Source organism: Nuphar pumila, chromosome 15, assembly GCF_984573655.1.
Source record: "Nuphar pumila chromosome 15, dmNupPumi1.hap1.1, whole genome shotgun sequence".
Classification (NCBI taxonomy): Eukaryota; Viridiplantae; Streptophyta; class Magnoliopsida; order Nymphaeales; family Nymphaeaceae; genus Nuphar; species Nuphar pumila.
The window spans coordinates 5876886-5897558 of NC_143263.1; the positions used below are offsets into that span (position 1 = coordinate 5876886).

General features: G+C 38.1%; 1 protein-coding gene across 1 annotated transcript; it reads right to left on the reverse strand.

Annotated features, from left to right (window-relative positions):
- Positions 1–2637: 2637 nt before the first annotated feature.
- On the reverse strand, positions 2638–14552 carry LOC149814265 (nucleobase-ascorbate transporter 2-like). Its single transcript, XM_089989223.1, has 14 exons — positions 14462–14552; positions 13862–13959; positions 12521–12697; positions 12310–12410; positions 9039–9114; positions 8498–8557; positions 7802–7986; positions 7536–7632; positions 6480–6566; positions 5465–5523; positions 5260–5351; positions 5005–5082; positions 3434–3594; positions 2638–3062 (listed from the first exon to the last, which is right to left on the reverse strand). Exons 1-14 carry the CDS (start codon positions 14550–14552, stop codon positions 2850–2852), a joined length of 1575 nt encoding a protein of 524 aa, XP_089845349.1. The 3' UTR covers positions 2638–2849.
- Between the last annotated feature and the right edge of the window lie 6121 nt (positions 14553–20673).

The window sequence follows — 20673 nt, forward strand, 5'->3', positions numbered from 1 at the left end:
GCTAATGGTGGCTGATCGGTATGTTTAACAACCAAGTGTTTGACCATTTCTATATCTAACCAATCTTTTAAGTTACCTGTATCATCTCAGGGTATAAATTTACCCCATATCGGGAAATACAACTGAGAATTTAGGCATTGTGAGAATTTACCCCTATTGGTAAAATTCATAAGAATTTAATCATTCACTTCTATGTACACTATAAACTGTGTTTTCAGAAAGAATCAAGAACAGAACTATCCTATGTCACCTGGGTATGGGTGAGGGTACAATACAACAATTCCAAAATATATGGGTACGAGAACACAGATATATATGTGTGTGTGAGTTTCAGAAAGAATCAAGGACAGAACTATCCTATGTCACCTGGGTATGGGTGAGGGTACAATACAACAATTCCAAAATATATGGGTACGAGAACACAGATATATATATGTGTGTGTGAGTTTCAGAAAGAATCAAGGACAGAACTATCCTATGTCACCTGGGTATGGGTACGACCAAGCAATTCCAAAAAATATGGGTACAAGGACACGGCCATATATATGTATATATATATATATATATATATATATCACATAAATAAAAAAATAAATTCAAAATAAACTGAATATAATCTAAATATATATGCTATATCTAAAATATATATTATATATTAAAAATATAAAGTTATAAACTGAAAATATAATTATAAATTATAAATTGAATACAAACTTGTATGTACAGAGGGTCATCAAATGGCGTGTCTCGGTACCATATGAACTGTCAATATGACTTTGCCCAGCATGACCATATCCATTTTTACCTTAATCAACATTTGTCCATTTCCATTTGTAACTGCTCTATGTGGTTTGGGTAGTCATTCACTCTTTGTGCAACGCACAATTTTGATAATAGTTTCCTTTTCCTTTCTATTTCTGGAGAACCAATGTTTGACATGGTATAGAAGCATCATAGTTATCATTAGGAATCCCAAATAAAAAAAGGAAAAAAAGAAAAGCTATGTTAGAAGTATGCTTTTGGTGCTCAGGTTCTTTTATACAATGCAATGAGATAATAAACGTGTTAAGCTATCATTAGCCTAATTCATTTTCAACGTAGACACGTCAAAGTGGAGCATCACTGTTTAATTGGATACTTAATATAAAGGTCAATGGTGCCATAAAAAATATTCACCTTACACAACATTTTCTGTTGTCATGATGGTCTCTCTCTCCTCTCTCTCTCTTTGTGATCAGCAGCTACCTCTGTTCCATGCAGAGCCGGACTTGTAAAGAGGCCAATGAGGCTTGGGCCTCAGGGCCCCTGGGCCCAAAAAAAATTAGGGGCCCATTTTTAAGGCCCGAGCTCCCATATTTTTATTTAATATAATATAAATATTTGTAATATTATATTTGTTTAATGTGAATGCAAATTTTATTGTTATTTTGATTCTTTAAAAAAAAATTCGGTGGCGCTGCCCCCCTCCTACTATTAACAGGGGCCTAATTTTTCCCCTCCGCCTCAGGCCCCATAAAACACAGGTACGGCTCTGGTTCCATGCAAGGAAACTTACATATAAAAGGTCAATGGTGCCATAAAAAATATGTACCTTACACAACATTTTCTGGTGTCATGATGGTCTGAGTTTTCCTTTAAAGCCATCTCTCTCTCTGCCAGGTAGTTCTATACCTATTTTTTCAAACTTGGGGTGCACCGACTGTTCAAACTCGTTTGAGTTCGGTTATTCGGGACCTCTTGCTTGGTCCCATGATTTTACGAAACAAAAAAAACTGGAGATTATTGTGGCGGGTAATGATTGTTTTCAGCATGGTGGGTGATCTGGACTGAAAGAAACGATATCTTTTTCAGGGGCATCAAATTCAATTTTGGAAGGCTACTATGTCTGATGTGTATCTGGCTCTTAAATTACATAGTAGAGACCCGGGGGGTGTTGGATCTACTTGTGCTCTGAACTGTGCACAGTCACCATCTAGATGGTGGCTGTCTTACTCTTATGTTCCTCTCTCATCCAATATTATGTTGGATGTATTTTGGTAATGTTGAATGATGAATCTCTCTCTCTCTCTCTCTCTTTGTGATCAGCTACCTCTGTTCCATGCAAGGAAACTCTAAATACTGTCTTCAAAATTGGACATAATTGTTTCTTAGCAATGAAAAAGGAATGGACACCATTTGACACGGCATCATGGAGGTAAAAAGCTACACTTAAACAGTGTTTGAATACTTACAAAAATGAATGAAAAATGGGATAAAAATCAAAATGTACTAGAAGCTAATATCTGATGTGTATCTGGCTCTTAAATTACATAGTAGAGACCCGGGGGGGTGTTGGATCTACTTGTACTCTGAACTGTGCACAGTCACCATCTAGATGGTGGCTGTCTTACTCTTATGTTCCTCTCTCATCCAATATTATGTTGGATGTATTTTGGTAATGTTGAATGATGAATCTCTCTCTCTCTCTCTCTCTCTCTCTCTCTCTCTCTCTCTCTTTGTGATCAGCAGTGTTCCATGCAAGGAAACTCAATACTGTCTTCAAAATTGGACATAATTGTTTCTTAGCAATGAAAAAGGAATGGACACCATTTGACACGGCATCATGGAGGTAAAAAGCTACACTTAAACAGTGTTTGAATACTTACAAAAATGAATGAAAAATGGGATAAAAATCAAAATGTACTAGAAGCTAATATCAATCTACCAAGAATTAGCAAACAACTTGAAACAAACTCGAATATACAATACAAGAACCCATCCTCACACGTTACAAGATACATAACTGACGTCATTGAATGGTGTTCTTGTCCCCCTCTCCTTGTTCTTCTTCTTTGGCGAGAATAGAAAATCTATGATGGAGGGAAAAACCGATTGAGGTTGAAAGGCAATGTGTAAAATTCCTCATTTCTGCTGTCTCCTTTAAATGTTCGGAACTTGACCCACCAAGGCATCCCTCTATCTTTGGCTGTATCTTTGTACTCTAGTGTATTATCAAGAAATACAGCAACGATCATTGCAACTGTTGGTGGTGATGAAAATGTTGTGTTGATGAAGTCATTGAACTGCACCAATAAACCAAACAAATAAATAACTGGGGTCACACTATGGTCATGTTGAGAAATTGGTGGCACATTGTAGGTCCGCTTAGTTCAAGGTCACCATGGATTTTGGGTTAAGTGGTTAAGTCCCTAGAAAACTCCACATGTGCAGGTGAAAGTCACGAAACCATTCCAATGGTTCTATACTTGCCCATCCAGCCTTGGTGTCACACTATGGTCATTTTGAGAAATTGGTGGCGCATTGTAGGTCTGCTTAGTCAAGGTCACCATGGATATTGGGTTAAGTGGTTAAGTCCCTAGAAAACTCCACATATGTGCAGGTGAAAGTCACATTCCAATGGTTCTTCTATTTTAGGTGAAACTTTCGTACTTACCCATCCAGCCTTGGTGTGAGCAGGGCCATACTGGGCTGTAGTTGTGTACTCGAAAAAATACTGAGGAACAGAGAGCCCGAGGAATAAAGAAACACCAGTGATGAAGAGATTCCTCATTGAATTCATATTTGTGAATTGCAGAAACGAGAGGCCCACTGATGCTGAATGATCAACAAAACCACAGAAGGATGAGTGCAGAAAATACAAATGAACTTGAAAAATGAAAAGAATGAGAAAAGTTAGTAAATGCTCCATATGTTTAGATTGGCCAGTCTATACCACGGTATGCTCCATATGTTTAGTATTGGCCAGTCTATACCACGGTATGCATGAAGATGCAAATGGTGTGTTTTATATCCTACTGGCCAGTCTATACCACGGTATGCATGAAGATAACAGGCCTGTGAGTAAATGCTCCATATGTTTAGTATTGGCCAGTCTATACCACGGTATGCATGAAGTGTAAATGGTGTGTTTTATATCCTACTGGTCAAGTACATATCTAGTTATGCCTGCAATATAATGGGCATGGAGGCATCTACCATATAATTCACAAAATGGAATACTCTCAGCCTGCGGTTTGAACACCATGGTTCTTTTTTGAGAGAAAGACCTCTCAGCCTGCGGTTTGATATGCATGAAGATACCACAAGCAGGCCTGTGAGTTAGTAAATGCTCCATATGTTTAGTATTGGCCAGTCTATACCACGGTATGCATGAAGATGCAAATGGTGTGTTTTATATCCTACTGGGTCAAGTACATATCTAGTTATGCCTGCAATATAATGGGCATGGAGGCATCTACCATAGTTCACAAAATGGAATACTCTCAGCCTGCGGTTTGAACACCATGGTTCTTTTTTGAGAGAAAGACCTCTCACAGCCTGCGGTTTGAACAAAACCACAGGAGGATGAGTGCCTAAAACGCGTATAAATATCAGCCTATATCTAGTTACATATCTAGGGAGAGTCAAACCGTGCTTCCTCCAGAAAATTCCTTTTTCATTTTCTTTCTTGCTAATATAAATATCAGCCTATACCTAGTGTCATCTACAATATATTTACATGAAAGCATCTATGAGTTCAAAATTGAGATTTCTCAGTCTGCTTGGGTTGCCACTTGAATATTCTTCTCCTGTAGAAACAATGGCTAAAAGCATTCATGTGTACATATAGGATGAGTTAAACATATCTTCTCAGAAGGTTTCTTTTTTTTTCCTTATTGGCAATAGAGAATAAGTCTTGATCAGCAGACATAAACATCTGTACATGTCAGGAATGTCTACATGACAATTTTTTGCCAATATGGGTCATGCATTCGCGACCACAAGTGCAGTAAGACATGCTTGAAAGATTAACGTACCAACAACTCCAAATAAAACACAGTAGACATCAGATATAAACATATCTGTGCATATCAGGAATGTCTACATGACAATTTTTTGCCAATACATTATGAACATATCTGTGCATATGGGTCATGCATTCGCGACAATATCCAGCATGTTTGTGTCAATGATACTATACATCCACAAGTGCAGTAAGACATCATGCTTGAAAGATTAACGTACCAACAAGTCCAAATAAAACACAGTAGACAGCAGCAAAGATCGTAAATGGTATGGAGGCAAAAACTGCACCAAATTTTCCTGTTCAAAATAGGAGGATAAAGTCAAGTTAGTGCTTAAAACATTAAATTCCAAGTGTTCCTATTTTGTTTTTTCATCATACCATATTTTTCTGTTTTCTATATATTTTCAGTTATGTAACTTATTGCATATATTTGGAAAAGCTTAAACTGGTGTTATAGAAATTCATTTTCTCACCTAAAATTGAGAAAAATATCATAAAACCAGCTGAAATTTGGATAATTCGACGACTGCCAACTCGTGTCATTCCAAGGAGACCCACATTTTCACTGCAAAAAGAAAGAAAGACAAATGAGGCAGTGGAGAAGTGTCCATTAAACTGGGGTAGTTTTTAAAAAGTACTCCGATGAAAAAATGTGGAAAAGCAGAAAGAAATTCTTACACAGAGACAGTGGAACCAGTCCCTGCTCCAAAGAGGCCATCAAGCAGAATTCCAATACCCTGTTTTCCACAATTTTAAAAATGTTCAGATCAAGTTGGCATGTGCATGCATCATTAACCACAAAATATTGCAGCAAAGTATGAGCTCATTCCAGTTTTGTTAACTATAAAAGCCACATTATGTATGAACATGTCAGTTATTTTCATATAGTAAGGACATGAAAAATCAGATTTACCTGTTTCACATGCATGTTTAGTATGAAGAGCAGTGTTGGTTACTATGAAGAGCGGTGTTGGTTTCACAAGCCAATGCCTGTTTGGCTTGTTAAGTTGCATGTTTAGCAAATCATTTTATTGCCTCCTAGTCTTACCTGCTTAGCATACGTTTAATATGAGCAGCAGTGTTGGTTATCTTCATATATACCGTGTAAATAACTTTATTACCTACTGATCTATGCCTGTTTGGCTTGTTAAGTATTACATGCATGTTTAGCAAATCATTTTATTGCCTCCTAGTCTTACCTGCTTAGCATACGTTTAATATGAGCAGCAGTGTTGGTTATCTTCATATATACCGTGTAAATAACTTTATTACCTACTGATCTATGCCTGTTTGGCTTGTTAAGTATTACATGCATGTTTGGTACCCTGTCATAAATCTCAAGCTTAAGAAGCCCGTTTTTCCAAGGGAAATCTCAGGAAGATACTAACATGTATGGTGTGTTAAACAAATAGAAAATATTAAAAAAGATTGTTATATCATAATAATTTGATGATATTCTCAAAATAGGTATTATTTTGAAAGAATCATGATTTTTGGGATTTTATCAGCTTTTGAAAATATCACTATATTTGTGACTACGGTTTAGTATGAACAACAATGTTGGTTTAGTAAGCACATGTAAAAGATTTTATCTGCTTTTGGAAATATCACTATATTTATGAGCATGATTTAGTATGAATATCATCATGCTGGTTATTTTCATACAGTGAGCACAAGTAAATCATTGGATTACCTGCCAGCCTATGCCGCGACTCAGGACATATGCAGGAGGTGGTGTGGCACTTGCAAACCTAGATGCTGCTTTGTAAGCACCAGTTGACTGCAAATCAATAGTAACATTACATAACAGACCAAACAAGAACTTGGGCATTGTTCACGATCTTATCCGTGGAATTCAGGTATGTATCTAAAGTGCCTGTTTTGGTGACACCAAATCCTAGAGTTCCTGAACTTTTGGATTTCAAGCTATCAGTAGCCAATATCTATAAAAATCCATGGAACTACTGGATTTTGCTTTAGTGAAATACAATATGGATTTTCAGTGTTCCTACAATGGTAGAAAATTTGAAGTCACAAAAGGTTCCAGATTGTTTACTGCATTGAAAATTTGAAATTTAAAAGAGCATGAGCATGGCACGTCAACACTGTCAGGAATTTGATTGGATTTGGAAGGCAACACAACATATTGCCGTATCTGGGTAGTGCATACCTGAATCTGGGTCAGTTTCTGAACAAATACAGTCGGATCTAGTCAGATCCAAGTCAGAATCAGGTGTTGCATCCAGGATTTGGAAGGCAACACAACATATTGCCGTATCTGGGTAGTGCATACCTGAATCTGGGTCAGTTTCTGAACAAATACAGTCGGATCTAGTCAGATCCAAGTCAGAATCAGGTGTTGCATCCAGGGTCAGAATAAGATGTACTGACCTTCTAAACCCTTTTCCACATAAAATCAATAGATTTTACCAATTTTCAGTGGATCTAGTACCACAGAGGCTTGGATCATAACCAGGTCCGAGAATACACTGTGAAATCTGAGTTGGATTCACATAGGGCTGTCAAAAGTTTGGATTTGTATCAGGTATCCAACATATAACCAGATTCTGAGTTTCTATGTACGGGTATACAAAATTATGCTGACCCCAAAAAATATCCGACCCTGTTTTCATCTCTAAGGGTGGAGTTAGTAGGAGCCTGTTATGACCCGAATCCAGATCTAATCTGCACCGTTCGATTGAGGCGTGGACGGTGGGGATTATTAGGGCAAAGAGGGGTTGTGGGTTACCTCCACAAGGGATGCCAATACGGCAGCCATCATCCCAAAGCAATGTCCAGCATCAAAGGTCGGTGGGCCCCACTGAAGCGGATATGGGATCTTTATCCTGAAAAAAGTGAGGGCAAATTAGGAACAAAAAACTGATGCCAAATGACAAAAATATCCTTGTAGTGAAAGGCTCTTGTCCATCTCAATTTATAAAATGACAATTGCATCCCTAAGTTGTGAAGTTTAAATGACAGAAATATCCACTTCTTATGAGATATTATATTTACCAGGGTGCAGAGGAAACGAGGTTGGCTCGGTCCGTCCGGCAATTCACTTGGGTCCTGTCCGGCCGGTGACTGTAGGCACCACCCGCTGTCAGCACGTGCGCGTAGGCCCAAATGATTGTCACCGATATCAGAAGCGCAAACCGTTCAAAAACCGGAAACCTCCTTGCCTGGATGTGCTTCAGGTACTGTAGATTCAAGGAGGAAATGGGAATTACAAGGCACTTCACGATCGTTTATGTTTTATAGATGGCTTAATTGTAGGCTATGTCACATAGGTGCGGGTGTGGTGCTTTAAAAAAACTTGGGTGCAGGAGTGCAGGGAGGGTATATATATATATATATAATTTTTAACAGTTTCTAGCATGTGTGCATTTATGTAATTGTATATATAATATTAATAAAAAATAAACCTGAATCTACTTTTAAATAGAAATGGACATTAATGTGGTTAACTTCACCTAACCACAAAGGAAGCTGCGTTCAAGTGTGGCACTGGGTGCGGGTGTGGTGCCCTGTTAGAAGAGTCCATGTTACATAAATTGTAGGGGTATAATTATCATTTTCAAGGATGATGATCACATCCCTTGCATGAAGGACATTTCTTTAGGGGTAAAACTTGTGATTTACTGAACATAAATTTTAATATTTATAATGATAATATTGACGTGAAAAAAGAAAAAAATTTAAATTATTTACCTGAGAAAAGGCTATGTATACAATGAGCATAGGAACGCCGATTTCCACACATTTTCCCACCTGAAAAACAAGTGAAAGGACAATAAGCATAGCTTAGCCATAGAATGATAGAAATAACCGTGATACTATTGTCACTTTATAGTAGGGATGTAAACGGTTAAGGATTAGGATAAGATGTGCCCAATATCATATTCGACTAATTGGATGTTGGCTAAACGGATTTGGATTCAGATATCCATCAAATACTAATATTTGTTGGATTCAGTCACAATTCAAAACCATATCAGAATCGGATTGTAATCGGATATGGTTTTGGCTTACCAAATGCAACTAAGCCGAATCAAATTCGGTGGGACATGGGACAAAATCCGATTCATTGGCATCCCCTACTTAATGCACAATAAGCATAGCTTAGCCATAGAACGATATAAATAACCTTGATATCGACTTTGAAATGGATTTTTTCTGCATCCCAAAATAACAGATGTGTTCCCTATATTTGAAACAAGCAATTCTATGGCTTCAATAGCATGAAACGTACCAGAGGGAAGCCTCTATTAAAGAGGCCAAAGCCTGTAAGAGCGATCACTGGAACCATGCCAAGCGGGCTAAAGAACCTGTTTCAGAAAATAAATGATGGAAACACTCTCAGATTACTACTTATGGAAGGGTTATTAAGAGATATTATTCTGATTTTTTACATGCATTTGGCAGCAAAGTTCAAAAACCATACCCCAAATCCAATTATATTCAGATATGATTTTGGTTTACTGAATCCAACTAAATGTAGTCGGATTCAGCCAGATATCAGATAAAATCCCATCTGTTGAATTATAATTCTTCTCCAAGCTTTAAATGAAATGTCTAAATAACAAATTTGGCAGAGTCTAAGCCAAAAATGAAGGTAAACATCCAGAGTGTGTTTGAATGCTTCCCCCCCCCCCCCCTCTACTCATCCGGCAAGGCCAACCTCTTAAAGTTGCCAAAGTTGACAGGACATCACGAGTTTGAAACCCAATGTCTCTTGCCACAAGGTCGAAAGTTAGGTGTACTCACATCCTGCCAACAGGTCTTGCCACAAGGTGGAAAGTTAGGTGTACTCACATCCTGCCAACAGGTCTTGGCTGGTGCAGCATCTAGGACATTTTGAGGGCGGATCAGGCGCAATCAAATTTGCACATTTTGAGCTGCACCTGACTATCCTCCATCTCTGGGATACAGCCTGTCAGTTTTGGGGCCCAACAGAAGATGGATCAGATGCAGCAACACACTATGTGATTGCACCATATTGGCATGACATGGGAGTCCTGCCAACAGGTCTTGGCTGGTGCAGCATCTAGGACATTTTGAAGACTGATCAGGCATAATCACATTGCACATTTTGAGCTGCACCTGACTGCCTTACATCTCTGGGATACGGCCTGTCAGCTGTGGGGCTCAAGAGAAGATGAAAGGCAGATCAGATGCAGCAAAACACTAAGTACACAATGTGATTGCATTTGATTGGCATGACATGGAAGTCCTGCCAAACAGGTCTTGGCTGGTGCAGCATCTAGGACATTTTGAAGACTGATCAGGCACAATCACATTGTACATTTTGAGCTGCACCTGACTGCATTACACCTCTGGGATACGGCCTTGTCAGCTGTGGAGCTCAACAGAAGATGAAAGGCAGATCAGATGCAGCAAAACACTAAGTATACAATGTGATTGCATTTCAGCTGTGGGGCTCAACAGAAGATGAAAGGCAGATCAGATGCAGCAAAACACTAAGTATACAATGTGATTGCATTTGATTGGCATGACATGGAAGTCCTGCCAAACAGGTCTTGGCTGGTGCAGCATCTAGGACATTTTGAAGACTGATCAGGCACAATCACATTGCACATTTTGTGCTGCACCTGACTGCCTTACACCTCTGGGATACGGCCTTGTCAGCTGTGGAGCTCAACAGAAGATGAAAGGCAGACCAGATGCAGCAAAACACTAAGTATACAATGTGATTGCATTTCAGCTGTGGGGCTCAACAGAAGATGAAAGGCAGATCAGATGCAGCAAAACACTAAGTATACAATCAGATCAGATGCAGCAAAACACTAAGTATACAATGTGATTGCATTTCAGCTGTGGGGCTCAACAGAAGATGAAAGGCAGATCAGATGCAGCAAAACACTAAGTATACAATGTGATTGCATTTGATTGGCATGACATGGAAGTCCTGCCAAACAGGTCTTGGCTGGTGCAGCATCTAGGACATTTTGAAGACTGATCAGGCACAATCACATTGCACATTTTGAGCTGCACCTGACTGCCTTACACCTCTGGGATACGGCCTTGTCAGCTGTGGAGCTCAACAGAAGATGAAAGGCAGATCAGATGCAGCAAAACACTAAGTATACAATGTGATTGCATTTCAGCTGTGGGGCTCAACAGAAGATGAAAGGCAGATCAGATGCAGCAAAACACTAAGTATACAATGTGATTGCATTTGATTGGCATGACATGGAAGTCCTGCCAAACAGGTCTTGGCTGGTGCAGCATCTAGGACATTTTGAAGACTGATCAAGCACAATCACATTGCACATTTTGAGCTGCACCTGACTGCCTTACACCTCTCTGGGATACGGCCTGTCAGCTGTGGGGCTCAACAGAAGATGAAAGGCAGATCAGATGCAGCAAAACACTAAGTATACAATGTGATTGCATTTGATTGGCATGACATAGGAGTCCTGCCAACAGGTATTGAGCTGGTGCAGCATCTAGGACATTTTGAGGGCAGATCAGGCACAATCACATTGCACATTTTGAGCTGCACCTGACTGCCTTACATCTCTGGGATACGGCCTGTCAGCTGTGGGGCCCAACCGAAGATGAAAGGCAGATCAGGTGCAGTAGCACACTAAAGTATGTAATGAGGTTGCACCTGATCTGCCATCGTGTCCAACGTATCTATGCCCTAACCCAACCCCCTCCCTCACAATCATGTACAATCACATTGCACATTTTGAGCTGCACCTGACTGCGCTTCATATCTGGGATATGGCCTGTCAGCTGTGGCGCCCAACAGAAGATGAAAGGGGATAAGATGCAGCAGCACACTAAAGTATAAAATGTGATTGCACCTGGTCATAAAAGATGGCTACTTTCTTCCATATAACATAAAAAAAGACAGTTTTTGTTCTTTACTGGGATAACTCCAGATATTGCACTTTGAGCACAGTGCAAAATCCCAAAATTTCCAGTTTTCCGCATAAGTGGGATATGGCTAAAACGAAGAAGGCTTGGGTAGCATTCAATAGATGGGTAGCATTCAATAGATGGGTAGCATTCAAAGCCAACCTGAATCTCAAATCCTCCCCAAAAACCCAAATCTGAGATTCATATTTCAGTTGAACATATCTCTAACCAGATCAAAAGTGTGTGTGTGTGGGTGGGTGGGGAGAGGGGGTTGTCAGAGGTATTTTTTTGTGATTGTCTCTATTAATCCTTGGATCTCAACAATCAGACACACCCATTTTTTTTTTTAAAAGGCCGACCGTTTTAGCCTTGGTCATAAAATATGGCTACTTTCTTCCATATAACATAAAAAAGATAGTTTTTGTTCTTTACTGGGATAACTCGAGATATTGCACTATGAGCACATTGCAAAATCCCAAATTTTCAGTTTTCTGCATAAGTGGGATATCGCTAAAACAACGAAGGCTGGGGTAGGATTGTCATCTTCACTGGGGGTAGGCTAGCCAATCCTTTGATATCCCATCAAACCATCCAATAAAAATTACCAAACTAAACTCAGTAATGCTTTTTCTCACCTGGAACAAATTCCCCACAGTTGGCTGTAGCCCAGAATTATCTGTATGCTTGATGAAACGATAAGAGCTCCTTGAGTTGCTCTCATGGTTTGCAGAAATCTCTACAAAAAGAGAAACCAACCACATCATAAATTTAGATTCTATGGAATTATGGGCTCAACATAGCATTTCCATCTTTGAATAGTGGCAATGATGTGAGGAGACCACCAACCTCATGTCCGTCCGAGATTTGCATCAAGGAAGGGTCATGAATTATGGAGATAATTGGGACTATGAAAGCATGGGAGCCCCCAACCACAGTGGGCAAACGAGTGCCAAACAATGTCTGAAGTAGTGTGTTGATGCCAGTCACAAATAGCAATGTCTGTACCACCCTCACTTTGTCATCCTAATTTTTTCATGTAACACAGACCAATATCAGAACCATGGTGAAACATAAGTTGTTGAAGAAATTTGCAATAAAAACCTGTTCATGCAGAATTTAAGTGTATGGATCATACAAATTTCAAGCAAATTGAAGCTCCTGTGTATGTAAAGAATACAAAAGAAATTATGGAAATTGCTGGTGATTTCTTTTTTCGAACTGTAGGTATTGGAGTTCCAAAGGTATGTGATCAATTTCACGACAGTGAAACATAAATTTTCATTATTCAGAGAAACTCATGGAACCAATTCATGTAATATTGACAATGTAATTTTTGAGAAAACTAGCGCATTTGCTAAAAAACTTGCAGCTATCTGTTGTTTCTGTCAAGCTCTACTACCTTCACTCAGGCAATCAAAATCAATATTATTGTTTCTCCAAAAATTTCATAAAGTTCTCCGGCATTGTCAAACTACTTGCAAAAATCACATTTACAAAAGCACCTACAATACTTGCAAAAATAAAGACTCCATGAAACTTGAGATAGTAACCTGTTGGCGGATTTTCTGTGAATGCTAAGTTTTGGCGGCAAAAGTATGCGATTTTATCGGGCCTCTGATTACAACAACAGAATAAGGAAAGGGAGTTTAAAATAAAAAATCAAGCACATTCATTTTCTTGCTGTATGATTGCATTGGGAACAAAAAGAAGATCCGCGGCGTATTAAGCAATCCAAGAGAGTAATTGGAGCATCCTTTTGGGCAAAAAACTAGGTAGGGATGTAAAAGAGAAAAGAGGAACAACACCAGAATACATAAAAATGCTTGTAGCTTCAAAAAAACATATGAACAAGTCCGCATTCACATACATACATAGCATGCTAAATATGGAAAGAGATATTCAGGACCACCAAAACCAGAAATGGGAAAAATAGTATTTGTTCACTTCCTAAGAAGTTCCAGTGTAAAGTTTATCAATATTTCAGCTGATTTTCACGTTTCCCAAGATAGCCCACTGAAACAGAAGTTACTAATTTCATATTTCCATCAGAAACTGGGTTTTGTGGTACATGGAACCATCCAAGGAAATCAAACATTTGTAATAAAGATAAGACGGCTGCTATTATTTTGCAGATATAGAAACTACCGAAAGAGTTGCAGAATGGAATAGCTAAGGGAGATGATTTACATCAGTTCCGCCCATCAAAGGCACCAAAAATGATGGGATCATAACTGCTGTCCCCAACGCCAAAATATAGTGTTGGAAACCCAAGGCAATAGCCTCCCCTGTCACAAACACCATTACCCATGTTAGCTTTTTCTGATTTGATGCTGGTCTTCTTGATAATGATGGTGGTGGTGATAATTCTTAATGATATAACATTATAGTTAAAATCTATGATGTATGTATGAGGATGATGGTGGTGAACATTGTGAAAAAAAAAATGGAAACAGTCCAATTTACTGTCAACGCAAATACCCAACTTGAGTTGGGAGTAACCTGAATAATATAAATTTACAGCAACAACCTGTGATGAATGTATGAAGAACCAAACTATGAACATTGCAGAGTATCACTATTATGGTTGATGATTGTAGTGGTAAAAGTTAGAAAAGTTTCCCTTTGTGCAATATTCAAAGCTTTTGGAGTTCAGAACATTATGATGGTGGTGCTGGTGATTAAAAACCCAAACCAAAGAAAAGTGGCATATTAAAAGCTTTTGGAGTTCAGGACATTATGATGGTGGTGCTGGTGATTAAAAAGCCAAACCAAAGAAAAGTGGCATACCCCAACTTGGATTCGAGTCTATACAATATTCAAGGCCTTGCAGTTGCTCCATGGGAGGATGAATTATGTCTTCAGGTTTTGGAGCAGCCATGAAAAGAGCACCTGCAACTCAAAAGTCTGTTGTACAGAAGTAGCTAACCAGGAAGATTGGTGCTAGAAGCAGGAATACACAGAATTTGCATCAGCTAGAAGGAAACCAGCATCAGAATCACACCAAAACAAAACACAAAGCAACGCAAATAGGGAACAAAAGGAAAAGCAGCAAAGAATTATTGAACGTAGGTAAAAGATGGCATAGCAAGGAAAAGGAGATGGTGGTGGAAAAGGAAGCAAAAGGTCGTGGATTCACATGGGATGACTACGAAAGAGAAATGCATTTGACGCCCACTCACAACTTCAGCTTGCCTATTTATCAATTTCACCTATCTTATTTTGAATGGGGAATTACCAATGTTTCATTTCTTTTTTTAAGGACAGAAATACCCCTTAAATTGACCGTTGCGGCTCCGGACTATTAAAATATCATCACACATGTTATTTAATAGTGAGAGAAATAGTGTGCTGTGACCTGCATCTTTCCCAAAATGACCTACAAATCCTTTACATCCTAACTTGCCATAATGGTGAACCGGATTAATTGACCTGATCATATTAAGAAGATCATAGTTACATCTTAGTTTCATTTGTTTAAGTTACTAGTAAAGCATCAGTTATAATTTGATTATAGATAATGGTGTTTATGATAATATCCAACGATCATCCAACTCATTGAATCTACAAAGAACTGGCTCTGTAACAGTGAAATATCACCATCGATGCATATTGGTAGATTTCTTAGGAGATACAATGGCCTTGCAGCCAACACTGATTATGCCTTTTCTGGGCAAGTTGGGTAGTAGTCTTATAAGTCATTTGAGTTTTTCCTTGGGGAAAAGAAAGTTTTGATAAGGAATTGCGTCCAATAGATTTAGACGGCAATATTGATCTTATCTACTAGTGGGGATTTTTTTTTGTTTTGGAAACAGTTGGTGAAGGATAGTAGTGAGTGGCAACGTTCTTCAGGAGTGAAGATGTACAGCCATTTTTTTGCTAGCTTGCCACTCCAAGAAGCAAAAAATTGAATTCTGTCCCATTTTTTTATTTGGGGAAAGGAGCAGGTGAATTGAAACCAGGAATTGAGTGAATAAAACTAAATGCAATGTTCAATGGTTTCTATAAGAAACAGGAACCTATTTTTCAATTAAAAACATATGTGCAGAGTGTTCTTTAACGGGCTTGTATTTTCAATGACCAAAATACCATATGCTTTCCAATTGCTTTGTTTCACTCTTTGTGATCTCTCTGCAGAACTAAATGTGGCATTAGACCCAGTCAACTTAGTCGGTTCAAACCAAGTTGGTAGGGTCACAGAGCCTAAGAGTGGACTTGGATCAACCTATTGGTGCCCATCATCCAAGTCCCATGAAATTTATGATTGAAAACAAGGTAGCCAATGTAACTTTAATTTTTATGAGAAGATGAAAAAGAAGAGATCATCTCATCTTGGGAGACTATTTGGAGTCATTAGTTTTAGAAAGTCCTTGGAATGGAAGATGAAGGATGTTTTCTTTGGTTTGGTTTTAGAAGGCAAAAAATATACAAAAAAAGGCAGTTTGTTTGATGGGGCATTTTCGTCATTTTGGTGAAAATTGTGCATTGCTCATTCACCGTGTGTTTAACTCCGCTGACTCAGCTGCACCTGAAAAGGTTAAAGAGCAGAGTCTCCAACGTCTCTTTTTTACCAGGGCACTTCGTAATATGGGAGTAATTTGGTCATCGTTTTACATAAAATAACCAACCTGCCATCCTCCCCTCATGCTGTAAAAACCATTTTCCCCTTGTGCTGTTGAAAGGATAGGGACGAGGGATAAAAATAAAATAAAAACAGTAGGACCTTCATGGGTACATTACAATTTCATAATTTCGATAGCTTTTTAAAATAAAAAAACACTCTGAAATAATTTCTAAATATGTTTCTTAATCTTTAATGCAGGTCATATGTTTTTCGTTTTCAGTTTTTTCTTTATTACACAGAGAACCCACACTTAAAAATTTAGATCGGAGGTTTGACTGCATTGTTGTTAACCTGCTTACCTACCTTCTTTAGGCACCCGCTCACCCTAGGGCTCTTGCTTCACCTTGCAAAAGAGGACACCCACATGGGAACAAACTCGAATTAGAACTTGAGATAGAGAGACACCTTTCTATCTATAAGCTCCAACAACTTAGACTGACCCCTTGAGATTTTTTTTTTTCTAAATTGAATGTGAAATATCCAACAGTTTCAACTTGGCAATGCAAAAGATGGTGATATTCATGGTAAAAAGTTAAATTGTTTGTGCCCCAAGTGGTTTGGTGTAGTGGAGGGGGGCTCGGTCACTAGACTGGTAGTTAGGGCTTCACTCTTATGTGTGTCAAACCCTTTGCATTAATGAGGGCAAGGGATAAGCTCTTGCTCAACCAAAGTTGGGCAAGGGGCGCGTCACGGGTTTACACCATTAGAAAGGCGATCATAAGTAAGAGCCAGCGCGACTAGGTCCCAAGGGTGGTTTCCCTTCCTTCATGAAAAAAAAAGTTAGATTGTTTGCTTCCCAATTAAGGAACCCTGCCATTCTTCCACATTAAACAATGAATGCATGTTAAGGTTGATTTGGAAAAAAGTAGCATAGCAAGAAAAAAGGATAACTTGGGACACCATACCGGGAAACTTGATCAAAGACTAAGAGAGTATAGAAGAGACAGTGCATAGCTTGACAACTATTTGACAGCCATATACACAATTGAATACATTAGAGACTGAAAATTTTAACAAGAAAAACACATACTTAGAGGCAGTGCAATTGGATTTTTTCGAGAGTGTGATATACATTGAAACAGCTGCCATCGTTTAGAGTGACCTGAGAGAACGATTCTCTCAAAAAAATGGACTTCTAATATTTGAGATCCAGAGGTCCATAGTCACTATACATCAAGAAAACATGTCAATTTCGGCATATTACACAAAAAATGAAAACCCTTTGGGACGAATTCTTTACTCAGATCACACTGCCTGCCTACATATGACTATGGAGCAACAACGACTTTGTCTAAAATGCATCATCAATAACGCTGAAACATATGTTGTTTGTTGTCCGTAGTCAAATATTGATCATGAAATTAACCCATGCCTATGGTGAACAAAGCTTATAATTTGCTCCTTCAAGAAGAAAGACAAAGAAATTTGCATTCACCAAACTTGGAGCACAACATGACCGCTACAGTGGACACTAAAAATCGTCTACCTCGATATCAATTCCGAGATGGACGTGCCAAAGGAAAAAAATCAGCGAGAGAGGCCAGTGTGATCATTGCAATAAAGTGGGACATACCAAGGATCATTGTTATTTCATTCATGAATTTCTCAAAAGATCTGTCAATGTTGCCCAAATCCAATCAGAAGGTGGAAGCACTTCAGGTAATGCGGTACCATCATTCAGTATGACCAGCATCATGAATTGATTGCGTTGATCTCTGCAAGTAAATCTCAATCAATGGCCAATATGACATGTAAAATTCCTAGGCCTTCTCTTTCAAATTTTTTTATATTAGACACTAGAGTTACAAGACCACATGTGCTCTTCTATTGATTTACTTACCACATTCAAACTGTGTGAATATCTCAAACCTGTCAAGCTTCTTGACAGGTCATTTTCTCCAATAACCCACATGGGATCATATCACTTTAAAAATTCATCGTGATCACATATTGGTTGTTTCCTCATTCAAGTTTAATTTGATCTTAGTCAATAAACTCATTAAATCATTGAAAATATAATGTTTTATTTCTTTCTTATTGTGAAATTTAAGACTTTCGATACAGGAAGACTATTGGAGTGGGTAGAGTGCATGTTGGCATATATTTTCTTGATATGAAGTTAAATAAAGTAGAAGAAAATAAAGTTTCAGCCATGACCACCATTCTTGCTCTTCCTTTTAATCTTTGGTGTTGGCATTCAGGCCAATTTCTGTAGATTGAAACTTTTGCCTCAAACATTTAATTTTATTTCCTTTGATGATTGCCATTGTGATATTTGTTTGAGTGCTTGTCAAGCACGGTTGCCATTTTCTGGAAAAGATTACCTCATGCCCCCTTTGACTTGATTCATATAGACATTTAGAGAGGATATTCCATGTTGTCTATATGTGGAGCTCATTATTTTTTAACCGTTGTGGACGATACTTGATGATGTTTAAGTCTCAAGCTAAAGGTTTTTTATAAAGTTTTATTACCATGATTAAAACCCATTTTCAAGGAGTTGTTAAAATTATTAGACCTAACAATGTGACCAAATTTTTTTCTTATGAGGTCCAAATTTATTTGCATGAAAATGTCATTAACCACCATTATAGTTGTGTGGCTATACCACAATAAAAATTATGTAGTTGAGAGAAAACATATACATTTGCTAGAAATTGCAAGCGGCTTGCGATTTCAAGCAAATTTGCCTATAAAGTTTTGGGGAGAATGTGTTCTCAGTGCTGCCTTAATAAAGAGGCTTTCCTTCCAAAATTTTGAACAATAAGAATTTTCATGACATGCTTTATAATTCAAAGCCTAACTATAAGCATCTAAGAGTTTTTGGGTGCTTATGTTATGCTCATAATATTCATTACAAACATAAATTTAATTATCGTTCTCGTAAGTGTGTTTTGTTGGATATCCTTTTGGACAAAAGGGATACCAAGTTTTTTATCTTAAAAACAATTCTATTTTTGTTAGTTGTGATGTGATTTTTCACAAAGATATTTTTTTTTCTTTCAATCATGCTTGAATCGGTCTCCTCAATAACATGTTGCACCAAAACATATTCTAAAAAACAATGAGTTAAAAGTTCAAGATAACCCAAATAAGAAAGAATCAAACCCAAGGGACTCCCCGGTTTACCTAGTCAAAATCCATCTGAGAGCGAAGTCATCCAAAATAGTGAACCAAATCCTTTCACTTCTCAAGACAAAAACCAAATTCAAAGATCCACCTGAAATAGAACCAAACTCACATATCTTGAAGATTATCAATGTTCCTATACTTACCTCTATGCCTACGCCACATCATCCAAGACAAATAAAACTAGTTATCCCTTGTGTCACCACCTCTTATTCTCTAAGATTTTGAAAGAACGTCTTGCTTTCCTTCACTACAACAAAGCAGTAGATTAGCGACGACCACATTTCGTCGCTAATCCGTCGCTAATCCGTCGCTAATCCATCGCTAACCATGTTAGCGACGGATTAGCGACAACGCGGCGACAGTATGCTTACGTCGCGAATATTTCGACGCTAACTAGCGACGGAATAATTCCGTCGCCAGGTCCGTCGCTAATTGCGACGGAATAACGAGCGCTATATTCCGTCGTCAATCCGCCGGTACTAAACGGCGACCACGGCTTGGCGACGGATTTAATTCCGTCGCTAGATTAATATGAATAGCGACGGATGGTTCCGTCGCTAAGCCGTCGCTAGATTAATATGATTAGCGACGGAATCATCCGTCGCTAATCCGTCGCAAACACGAAAAAAAATAAAAAAAAATTTATTTAAAAATTAATTACCGAGAACTGTACAATTTCTATTTCCTGTACAATTTATATTTCCTGTAAATAAAAAACAAACCACACAACAAAATTCATATAACAAGTATCTATAATAATTAATCGTTCCACCTTAAAATTAAGAAGTTTAATTATTTACAATTCAACAATTACAATTAGGAAAAATAAAAAAAATAGAACTTCTTCAACACAGTCCTCTAATCATCGCCAAGATTTTGTGCGTCTTCTTGTTCATTGTCTTTATCTGTCCCTTCAGCTCCACTACTCTGATTATCGCTAGCAGCCTACACAAGAAAAGAACAGTCAGTATTGATAAACAAAATATAATGAAATAAATTACACACTATATGTGATTCTATCATGTGCTCATGTGTGATCTAAGGCAATAAAAAAACTCTATATGTGATTCTATCATGCTCATATGTGTGCTAAGGCAGTCAAAAAATTGAATATGTGATTATAGCATGTTCATATGTGTTCTAAGGCATCTAAAAAAACTCTATATGTGATTCTACCATGCTCAGATGTGCTTTAAGGAAGGCAAAAAACTATATATGTGATTCGATCATGCTCGTATGTGTGTTA